This window comes from Oryx dammah, unplaced genomic scaffold (genome assembly GCF_014754425.2).
Source record: "Oryx dammah isolate SB20612 unplaced genomic scaffold, SCBI_Odam_1.1 HiC_scaffold_12, whole genome shotgun sequence".
In the NCBI taxonomy this organism is placed as follows: domain Eukaryota; kingdom Metazoa; phylum Chordata; class Mammalia; order Artiodactyla; family Bovidae; genus Oryx; species Oryx dammah.
Window position 1 is genome coordinate 755589 of NW_024070196.1, and position 12234 is coordinate 767822.

General features: G+C 36.7%; 1 protein-coding gene across 1 annotated transcript in view; it reads left to right on the forward strand.

Moving 5' to 3' along the window:
• The window catches only part of CPE (carboxypeptidase E), a 148772-nt gene that overhangs the window by 94097 nt on the left and 42441 nt on the right, over positions 1-12234 (forward strand). The window contains exons 2-3 of the mRNA XM_040251326.1: positions 8445-8641; positions 10298-10465. Of these exons, the coding sequence (XP_040107260.1) occupies positions 8445-8641; positions 10298-10465 (365 nt within the window). The remainder of the gene's footprint in view (positions 1-8444; positions 8642-10297; positions 10466-12234) is intronic.

Below are 12234 nucleotides of genomic sequence, written 5' to 3' on the forward strand. Positions count from 1 at the left end.
TGATTGGTTGTTTGTTTTGATGATATAAAGCTTTATGAGCTATTTGTAAATTTTGGAGACTAATGCATTGTGGGTCACATCATTTGCCAATATTTTCTCCCAATCCATTGGTGGTCTTTTTATTTTGCTTATTGTTTTCTTGTTGTGCAAAAGCTTTTGAGTTTAAGTAGGTCCCATTTGTTTATTTTTACTTTTATTTCCATTATTCTGGGAGATAGACTGAAAAAGATATTGCTGTGATTTATGTTAGAGAGTGTTCTGCCTATGTTTTCCTCTAGGAGTTTAATAGTGTCTAGACTCTGATGCTGTGAGGGATTGGGGGCAGGAGGAAAAGGGGACGACAGAGGATGAGATGGCTGGATGGCATCACGGACTCGATGGACATGAGTTTGAGTGAACTCCGGGAGTTGGTAATGGACAGGGGGGCCTGGTGTGCTGCAATTCATGGAATTGCAAAGAGTCGGACATGACTGAGCGACTGAACTGAACTGAACTGAAGTCTCACATTTAGATCTTTTATCCATTTTAAACTTATTTTTTGTGTGTGTGGCTTAAAAGAATGATCTAGTTTCATTTTCTTACATGTAGCTGTCCAGTTTTCCAAGCACCATTTATTAAAGAGACTGTTTTTCCACTACTCTTTAGTTTTTCCTCCTTTGTCATAGATTTATTGACCACAGGTGCATGGGTTTATCTCTGGGCTTTCTATCCTATTCCATGATACCTTACTGCTTTGATGGCTATAGCTTTTATAGTCTGAAGTCAGGGAGCTTGATTCTTCCAGCTCCATTTTTCTTTCTCAAAATTGCTTTGGCTATTTGAGATCTTTTATGTCTCCATACAAATTTTTAAGATTTTTGTTTTAGTTCTGTGAAAAAATGCGATTGGTAATTAGATAAGAATTGCATTGAATCTTGTAGATTGCCTTGGGTATGACAGTCATTTTGATGATATTGATTCTTCCAATCCACAAACATGGTATATGTTTCATTTGCTTGTGTATTCTTCAATTTCCTTCATCAGCATCTTATAGTTTTCAGAGTACAGTCTTTTTCTCATTAGATAGGTGTATTCCTAGGTATATTATTCTTTTTGGTGCAGTGGTAAATGGGATTGTTTCTTGAAATTTTCTTTCATTGTTAATGTATAGAAATGCAAAAGATTTCTGTGTATGAATTTTGTAATCTGTAATTTTACCAGGTTCCTGGATGAGCTTTAGTAGTTTCCTGGTAGCATTTTAAGGATTTTCTATGTATAGTATTGTGTTATCTGCAGACAATGACAGTTTACTTCTTCTTTTCCAACTTGTATTCCTTTATTTCTTTTTCTTCTCTGATTGTTTTACCCAGGACTTCCAAAACTATGTTGAATAAATGTGAGAGTGGATATCCTTATCTTGCCCCTGATCTCAGAGGAAATGCTTTCAGCTTTTCACAATAGAGTATGATGTTAGCTGCAGGTTTGTTGTATATGGGCTTTATTATGTTGAGGTATGTTCCTTGTATGACAACTTTCTGGAGAGATTTTATCATAAATAGCTGTTGAATTTTATCAAAAACTTTCCCCACATCTATTGAGATGATCATATGGTTTTTATTCTTCAATTTGTTGATGTGGTATATCATACTGATTGATTTGCTGATACTGAAAAATCCTTGTATCTCTAGGATAAATTCTACTTAATCATGGTACATGATCCTTTTTAACTGATTGTGGATTCAGAATTCTAATATTTGTTAAGGATTTTTGCATCTATGTTCACCAGTGATATGCATGTGTGCTTAGTTGCTCAGTTGTGTCTGACCCTTTGCAACCCCATGGACTCTAGCTTGCCATGCTCTGTCTTTGGGGATTCTCCAGGCAAGAATACTGGAGTGGGTTGCCATGCCCTCCTTCAAGAGATATCCCCAACCCAGGGATCAAACCCAGGTCTCCTACCTTGTAGGCAGATTCTTTACAGTGATATTGGCCTGTAATTTTCTTTTTTGTGATATTTAGTACGAGGGTGATGGTGGCCTCACAGAATGAGTTTGGGAATTGTTCTGCCTTTGCAGTTGTTCTGGAACATTTTCAGAAGTGAAAGGCTCTGGCTGCAAGCTGTGAATGAAACCAGGATTCATGGCCTCTGGAGGAGAGGATTTTGATCCACAGGCAGTGATGAGGCTTGATCACTCGGAACTTTTGTGTAGCAAAGTTTTATTAAGGTATAAAAGAGATAGAGAAAGCTTCTGACATAGACATCAGAAGGGGACAGAAAGAGTGCCCCCTTGCAAGCTCTTCAGTTCAGTTCAGTTCAGTCACTCAGTAGTGTCCGACTCTTTGTGACCCCATGAATTACAGCACTCCAGGCCTCTCTGTCCATCACCAACTCCCGGAGTTCACTGAAACTCACGTCCATCGAGTCGGTGATGCCATCCAGCCATCTCATCCTCTGTCATCCCCTTTTCCTCCTGCCCCCAATCCCTCCCAGCATCAGAGTCTTTTCTAATGAGTCAACTCTTCGGATGAGCTCTTAGCAAAGCGTTATATACCTGTTAGCATTAAGCGTTAGTTGCTCAGTCGTGTCCGACTCTTTGTGACCCCAAGGACTGCAGCCCACCAGGTTCCTCTGTCCATGAGATTTCCCAGGCAAGGATGCTGGAGTAGGTTGCCATTTCTTTCTCCAGGGGATCTTCCCAATCCAGGGATCGAACCCAGGTCTCCTACACTGCAGCTGCTAATCGGATAAAAGAAATATCTCAAGACTGAGAGAGTTGCACATGGCCCCCTCACCTACAACATGCTTTTGAGATAGCACTGGCACAAAGGGAGTAGTCCTGGGCCATAAAACAATTGACATGAATCTTGAAGAAAGGCAGATTTCCAAGCAAATACATAGTTCATTAACATTGCTTAAGAAAAACATTTCCAGGAGAAAAACGCATGGGTTAGCTCAAGGTTTGAGAAAAGTTAAGTTCAGGCAGAACCAGATGACATCATGACAGCACAGAATTAGAAGAGAAAAAAATGTCTGCCACTTGCAGTTTATTTCCTCCTGCTTCTTGGGGAACCCTGGCCTTCCTACATGACTGCTAATCCTCTTAGAAGGATAGATAGTAAGTCTTCTCTAAATGTTTGATAGAGTTCAACTATGAAGCCAGCTGGTCCTGGACTTTTGTTTATTGGAAAATTTTAAAACACAGTTTCAATTTCAGTGTTGTGATTAGTCTGTTCATGTTTTCTATTTCTTCCTGATTCAGTCTTGGGAGACTTTATCTTTCTACGAATTTGTCCATTTTTCTTTCAGGTTATCCATTTAATTGGCATATAGTGGCTGGTAGTAGTCTCTTGTGATCCTTTGTATTTCTATGGTGTCAATTGTAACTTCTTTTTCTTTTCTAACTTTATTGATATGAGCCCTCTCCCTTTTTTCTTGAAGAGTCTGGCTAAAGGTTTATCAATCTTTTTTATCTTTTCAAAGAACCAGCTTCAAGTTTCATCGATCTTTGTTGTTTTTCTGGTCTCTGTTTCATCAATTTCTGCTCTGAGTTTTATGATTTATTTGCTTCTACTAACTTAAAGTTTTACTTATTCTTCTTTCTCTAGTTGTTTTAGATGTACGTTAAGTTGTTTCCTTGAGACTTTTCTTGTTTCCTGAGGTAAGATTGTATTGCAGTAAACTTCCCTCTTAGGACTGCTTTTGCTGCATTCCATAGGTTTTGAATCAGTGTGCTTTTACCTTCATTTGTCTTTAGGTATTTTTTAATTTATTCAGTGATTCATTGGTTGTTTAGTAGAATATTGTTGAGCCCCAATTGTTTGTGTTTTTAATATTTTTTCTTATAGTTTATTTCTAATCTTATAATGTTGTGATCAGAAAACATGCTTGATATGATGGCAGTTTTCTTAAATTTTAAGGCTTGCTTTGTGGTCTAGCATGTGGTCAATCCTGGAGAATGTTCCATGTGCACTTGAAAATAATGTGTAATCTGCTGCTTTTGGATGGAATGCTCTATAAATATCAATTAGGTCCATCTGGTCTAATTTGTCATTTAAAGCCTGTGTTTTCATATTGATTTTCTGTTTGGATGATCTGCCCATTGATGAAAATTGGGTGCTGACTTCCCTCACTATTACTGTGTTACTGTTAATTTCTCCCTTTATGGCTGTTCTTATTTGCCTTATATATTGAGGTGCTCCTATGATGTGTGCATGTATACTTACAATTGTTAAACCTTCTTAGATTGATCCCTTGATCATTATGTAGTGTCCCTTTTTGTCTCTTGTAACAGTTTTGTTTTAAAGTCTATTTTCTCTGCTATGAATATTGATTTTCCAGCTTTCATTTGATATCCATTTACATGGAATACCTTCTTCCATCCCCTCATGTTCAGTCTGCATGTGTCCCTAGGTCTGAGGTAGGTCTTTTTTAGAAAGCATATATAAAGATATTGTTTTTTAAATCCACACAATCAGTCTATGTCTTCTGGTTGGTGTATTTAGTACATTTATACTTAAGGTAATTATTGAGATGTATATTCTTATTGCCATTTGCTTAATATTTTGGATTTGTTTTCATTGGTCTTTTTTTCTTCTCTTCTTCTTTTGTTCTCATCTCTTGTGGTTTGATTACCATCTTTATTTTTGTGCTTGTATTGCTTTTTCTTTTGTGTGTGTATGACTATTGTAGCTTTGGGGTTTCCTATTCCCATGAGGTTTTGATATAATAGTTTGAATGTGTAGAACCTCTGTCCATAGTTCTTCAGGCAGTCTGTATATCAAATCTAATCCCTTCAATCTATTTGTTACTTCCACTGTATAATCGTAAGGGATTTGATTTAGGTCATACCTGAATGATCTAATGGTTTTCCCCACTTTCTTCAATTTAAGTTTGAATTTTGCAATAAGAAGTTCATGATCTGAGCCATATTTAGCGCCAAGTCTTGTTTTTGCTGACTGTATAGAGCTTCTCCATCTTTGGCTCCAAAGAATATAATCAATCTGATTTCAGTATTGACCATCTGGTGAAGTCCAATGATAAAGTCATCTCTTGCTATGACTAGTGTGTTCTCTTGGCAAAGTTCTGTTAGCCTTTTCCCTGCTTCATTTTGTACTCCAAGGCCAAACTTGCCTGTTACTCCAGGTATTTCTTGATTTATTACTTTTGTATTCTAGTTCCCTATGATGAAAAGGACATCTTTTTTTCTTTGGTGTTAGTTCTAGAAGGTCTTATAGGTCATCATAGAACTGTTCAACATGGAAACTGTCAGATTTCCAAAGAATAGCAAGGAGAGATAAGAAAGCCTTCCTCAGTGGTCTGTGTAAAGAAATAGAGGAAAACAATAGAATGGGAAAGACTAGAGATCTCTTCAAGAAAATTAGAGATACCAAGGGAATATTTCATGTACAAATGGGCACAATAAAGGACAGAAACTATATGGACCTAATAGAAGCAGAAGATATTAAGAAAAGGTGGCAAGAATACACCAAAGAACTATACAAAAAAGATCTTCATAACCCAGATAACTATGATGGTGTGATTACTCACCTAGAGCCAGACATCCTGGAATGCAAACAAGTGGGCCTTAGGAAACATCACTACAAACAAAGCTACTGGAGGTGATGGAATTCCAGTTGAGCTGTTTAAAACCCTCAAAGATGATGCTGTGAAAGTGCCATACTCAATATGCCAGCAAATTTGGAAAACTCAGCAGTGGCCAAAGGACTGGAAAAGGTCAATTTTCCTTCCAATCTCAAAGAAAGGTAATGCCAAAGAATGTTCCAACTACCATGCAAATGTACTCTTCTCACACACTAGCAAAGTAATGCTCAAAATTCTCCAAGCTAGGTTTCAACAGTATGTCAGCTGAGAACTTGCAGATGTTGAAGCTGGATTTAGAAAAGACAGAGGAACCAGAGATCAAATTGCCAACATCATTTGGACCATAGACAAAGCAAGAGAGTTCCAGAAAAACATCTACTTCTGCTTTATTGATTATACCAAAGCATTTGACTGTGTGGATCATGACAAACTGTAGAAAATTCTTCAAGAGATGGGAATACAGACCACTTTACCTGCCTCCTGAGAAATTTGTTTGCCAGTCAAGAAGCAACAGTTAAAATGGGACATGGAACAACAGACTGGTTCCAAATTGAAAAAGGAGTAGTTTGAGGCTGTATATTATCATCCTGCTTACTTAATTTGTATGCAGAGTGCATCATGCGAAATACTGGGCTGGATGAAGCACACTTTGGAATTAAAATTGCTGGGAGAAATATCAATAACCTCAGATATGCAGATGACACCAATCTCATGGTAGAAAGCAAGAGGAACTAAAGAGCCTCTTGATGAAAATGAAAGAGGAGCATGAAAAAAGCTGGCTTAAAACTCAACATTCAAAAACAAACATCATAACATCTGGTCCTATCACTTTATGAAAAAGAGGGAAACAATGGAAACAGTGAGAGACTTTATTTTCTTGGGCTCCAAAATCACTGCAGATGGTGACTGCAACCATGAAATTGAAAGATGCTTGCTCCTTTGAAGAAAAGCTATGACAAACCTAGACAACATATTAAAAAGCAAAGACATTACTTCCAACAAAGGTCCATCTAGTCAAAGCTATGGTTTTTCCATTAGTCATATATGGATGTGAGAGTTGGACCATAAAGAAAGCATGAGTGTCAAAAAAATTGATGCTTTTGAGCTGTGGCACTGTAGAAGACTCTTGAGAGTCCTTTGGACTACAAGACGATCAAACCAGTCAAACGTAAAGGGAATCATCCCTGAATATTCATCAGAAAGACTGATGCTGAAGCTGAAGCTCCAATACTTTGACCACTTGATGAGAAGAGCCGACTCAATGGAAAAGACCTTGATCCTGGAAAAGATTGAAGACAGGAAGAGGAGGGAACAACAGAGGATGAGATGGTTGGATGGCATCATCAACTCGATGGACATGAGTTTGAGCATGTTCTGGGAGGTGCTGAAGGACAGGGAAGCCTGGTGTGCTGCAGTCTGTGGAGTCACAAAGAGCTGGACATGACAGAGTGAAATGTGCTGAACTGAATGTGTAGAATTATTTTTCCTTAGAATTGCTATTCTCTTTTCTGCCTAGAGGAGTCCTTTAGCATTTGTTGTAAAATTGGTCTGGTGATGCTGAGTTCTCTTAGCTTTTAGTTATGTGTAAAGCTTTTTATGTCTCCATCAAATCTGAATGAGATTCTCACTGGGTCGAGTTTTCTTGGTTATATTTTCTTCCCTTTCACATCTTTACATATATCATGACACTCCTTTCAGCTTGCATTGTTTCTGCTGAGAAATTATCTGATGGCCTTCTGGGTGTTTTCTTGTGAGTTATTTTTCATTTTCCCTTGTTACTTTTAATATTTTTTCTTTGTCTTAGTTTTTGTCAATTTGATTAGTATGTGTCGATATTTTTCTCCTTTTGTTTATCCTGTGTGGGATTCTCTGTGCTTGCTGGACTTGGTTGACTGCTTCCTTTTCCATATTAGGGAAGTTTTCAGCTATCATGACTTCAAATATTTTCTCATGTCTTCTCTCTTTCTCCTTCTGGGGTCCCTATAATGTGAATGTTGGTGCATTTAATGTCCCAGAGGTCTCTTAAGCTATCTTCATTTCTTTTCATTCTTTTTTCTTTATTCTGTTCTTCAGTGTGATTTCCACCATTCTTTCTTCCAGGTCACTTAACTGCTCATTTGTCTCAGTTGTTCTGCTATTGATTCCTTCTAGTATATTTTTCATTTCAGTTATTGTATTGTTCATTTCTGTTTGTTCTTTAGTTCTTCTAGGTCTCTGTTAACCTTTTCTTGTATCTTCTCAGTCTTTGCCTCCATTCTTTTTCAGAGATCGTGGAACATGTTCACTATAATTATTCTGAGTTTTTTTTTTTTCTTTTTTTTACAAGTTTGCCTATCTCCACTTCATTTAGTTGTTTTTTTCTGGGGATTTTATCTTGTTCCTTCATCTAGGACATAATCCTCTGCACTTGCATTTTGTCTAAATTTCTGTGATTGTTGCTTTAATTTTGCAGGCTCTAGGATTGTAGCTCTTTTTGCTTCTGCTATCTCTCTCTTCATTTTCTTAGAAGGGCAGTAGTCCTTCTGGGTTATGACCTCATTTAACCTTAATTACCTCATTAAGGATCATATCTCCAGATACAATTACATTCAAACTTAGGATTTAGACTTATGATTTTGGGGATCAAAATTCAGGGTACAATACGTGGGAGACTGGGAAGACAGAACTCAAAAGATGGAAGGGAAATGTTAAGTATTTTATGCTTAGATTAGATTTCTTAGACATCAACTGTGGAGGGTAAAGAAGTTATAATCTTTGTGTAATAAGTTAGTAACTGTACAACTTTTTTTTACACTGTGTGTTATTTGCCTTCTCTTTGGTATGATAGAAAAAGTCTTTATACTATTTATTTTTGGGCTTTTAGGTGAGCCTGAATTTAAATACATTGGGAATATGCATGGCAATGAAGCTGTCGGACGGGAGCTGCTCATTTTTCTGGCCCAGTACCTGTGCAATGAGTACCAAAAAGGGAATGAGACAATTGTCCAGCTGATCCACAACACCCGAATCCACATCATGCCTTCCCTGAACCCTGATGGCTTTGAAAAGGCAGCATCTCAGGTGGGTGTGGGTTAGATAACAGCAGAGCATGAATTTTTTTTTTAAGGTTTTATATATACTTATAGACAGGGAATATATGCTCACATGAAGCTTACAGAGAGTGCAGGGCTGAGAATAAGTGAAATGGTATTCAGTTTCTGGGTAATAAATAGTTCAGAAGGTAAGGAATGATGGGTGAGGGTTTCTTCCACAGAAATTCCAAATGAGAAAATTTGTAAGTCAATATTTAATTGTTTGGTTATTGTTGTTAAATGAATCATATTTATTCATTCATGTTTGTCACTAGGTTACTTCCTTTCTAAAAATCCAGAAGATTGACAGCTATCTACGCCCATGTATTGAAGAGTGAGGACATTGCTGTTTCTAAATGAGATGATATCATATTGCCATCTACTGAAATCAAGAAATAAGGATATTTGGCTAGATAATGTTTTATGAATGCTTAATCCTATTCTTATCTATTGATATACATGATTCATAAAGTAAAAAAAGAAACAAATAAACAGAATAAAGCCTTCCTAACATAAATAAAAAACTAATTTAGTAAATTTTAACTGTTAGGGAAACTGGGTAGTAATTACATTTTCATAATTAAGTGTGCTCCCTTTTTGTTTGGACAGGGATACAGGACATTTTATTTGTTGTTTTCTACAGTTTGAAATAATTTTTGTGTTTAATGGGAACATATTGAAGTATATATTTAGTATGTTGATCTATAGCTAAGAATTTGTTTTATACATTAAAAATAAAAGATTCAATTACCGTTTGACCTTGTAAAAAACCCAAACAGTGAATTTCTGTAAGTACAATGTTGATATAATTTCTAAAGTTATGCAGAGAAAAATTCTAGTATATTCTAGTACATAGAGAATTAAATTATTGACTATTTTAAAGTGATATTCAGGAATATCAAGATGGACAAAAAACTGTCATTGCTATTTTTTGTCTCATAGATTTCGATTCCTCACAGTCTAAGCTATCTGAACTTACATGACTTTAAGAATATGGACATTATCTCTGTATTAGAGATTTAGTATTAATAGTAAAACAAAAAATGGAATATAAATGAATATTCTAGAAATTTATTAAGTTCCTGGATTATATCATTAGTGAAATGAAGTGTTTAGAATTAAGCAGAAAATTTTCAATTTACAAAGTTGAAACAGAAGTTACAGAGCTCACACTTTTTCATTAAGACTATAAGAGAGAGGTAATATGTAAATAATTCACATTAAACTCATTTTAAGTGCCCAACTTTCTTTAGTAATTTATTCTTTCAAATATTTGTAAGTAGATTGCTGTGGTTTTCAGAGACAGTGAGTATTTTACTTAAACCAAGTGAAGAGTAGTGTGCTGTGAGACATGCCATCTACATTAATAGCTAACATATATGCAGTTTGATGTTGAATATCTTATATATATAATTAACATTTAAAATATTGTTCATTGAGAATGTTTTGAAAATATCCATAAAAAATGCTTTAAACCTGATACTTTCATGTGTGTATCAGTTAGATAATGAAGTGCCACTGTAGGAGGATACTGTTGAAATTAATAGTTTTATAAATCATTTTAAAAGCCATTAATGAAGACTTTAAATAAATGATAACATTAACAATAAATAACTGATGATTTTCCTCTGATTTTTTTTTTTAGCTTGGTGAGCTGAAGGACTGGTTCGTGGGTCGAAGCAATGCCCAGGGAATAGATCTGAACCGGAACTTTCCCGACCTGGACAGAATAGTTTATGTTAATGAGAAAGAAGGTGGTCCAAATAATCATCTGTTGAAAAATCTGAAAAAAATTGTGGATCAAAACACAAAGGTAGAGAACATGTATGGTTTTCTTGGGTTCTGTTCCTCCAGTCTGAGGAAATACATCTATTATCTTCATAACAATGAAGGATACAGAAGTGTCATGAATGCTTCTATGGGATATTTCCCTGTGGCTGTGAAAGTCAAGGCTGGGAGCCTGGGGCCTGGAAACTAGTCCTGCGACTAGAATTGGTCATGAATTTATGACATTGAATGTAACAGTAGGGGCAGGAGGGAGGAACCCAGTTGCTTAGAAAGTATTTTTGGCCTATTTAGGGGCCCTTTATCAGCACATTTGATTTGCTTCTCCTACAGGATTTTACACTGTTGACATTTTCTTCTCCAGAACTTTCTCCTGCTTTGCACAACTCTACTTTCTTCTACCTCCTCTAGTACCTTTTAAATCACTTCTGAGTTTCTTTCCCTGCTTCTTCTGCCTTGGCTTAAACACTGGCCTTTAGGGTCCCATCTGCTACCCTTATATCTCTCCCTGGGTTTCTATCCTCTTCTGTACCTTCAGTATGTTGTTGATTATACAGATTCTCCCAGATCTCTTTACTTACTCACTCAGTCTCTTTATGTGGTGACATCTAGGGCCTCAAACTTAGCATGGCCAGAAATAAATATTTTCCTAAGAAAACACTATTCTCTCGTTTACTCGATCATTAAGACCTTGAATTTTCTGTCTGTCACTACTCCCCACACATGTTACCAGATCTTGATGACACTCTTAGGCTCTCTCTCCTCTGAAAACTCAGGCCCTATGGTCTTCTGTCCTCATGAGGAAGGTAGCCGCCATCCTTGTTTGGGGTTCAGCCTCTCCCGACTCCTTTTAGTCTTCTCAGATTCCTCCGGAGTGATCTTCATACAGAAATAAATGCTCTATTCCTTAAAAACTCTAAACTTGTCAGGTCTCCATTGCTCCAAAGAATTAAGTAAAAACTCAAAATGTGAAACCACTGTGATAGTTTAGTGTGAAGATTCTGGAGGCAGCCACCTTGGTTCAAATGTTGGTTCTGTTCTTGCTGTATGAGTTTTGCAAAGTTATTTAACAACTGTGTGCTTCTTTATCTTCATTTGAAATATGGAGATGATTGTAGTATCTATTACATAGAGTGGTTGTGAGGATTGAGTGAGTTAGTACATATGAAGTGCTTGAGGCCAGGATCTAGAATTCTTACTAATGTGTCGGCATTGTTTATCAGTGCTTTATTATGGACCACAGGGTCAAAAGGACACACACCCACCCACTAAACATTGAGTTTGAAGCTTATACTGTTTGAACGCTGTTTTTAGTTCCATGTAGGGGAGGTGAGCCCATTATGAAGGAATGGTGAGGACTGCTGGTCCCTCTGCCTCTTGTGTCTTTCCTGGCATTTCCACTCTTACTTATCAACTTCTTCTAGTACCTTTCTAAGTGAGAGATTGGAAAGGACAGTGTCTCCATTTTATTATAGCTCCAGGACCATTCAAATTTCCCTTGGCCCCTAGCAGCTGCCAGCTCAGCCACTCCTTAATCTGGCTTTGATATGCCATGTACTTCTTAAGTATACCATCTTCTAATAACTTTATATCTTTATATGTGTGCTTATTCCAGCTGTTCACAGTGCTTTTCACTTTCCTTCCATATCACCTCCTCTGTGAAGGCTTTCTCTGCTCTTCCAGACATTCTGTTAAGCCTGCCTTTATGTTCTTTATATATACTTCCAGCCTGGTGCTTATAGTTATGTAGAACTTTATATATGTCATATTACTATTTGTTTATATAGCTGTTTTTCT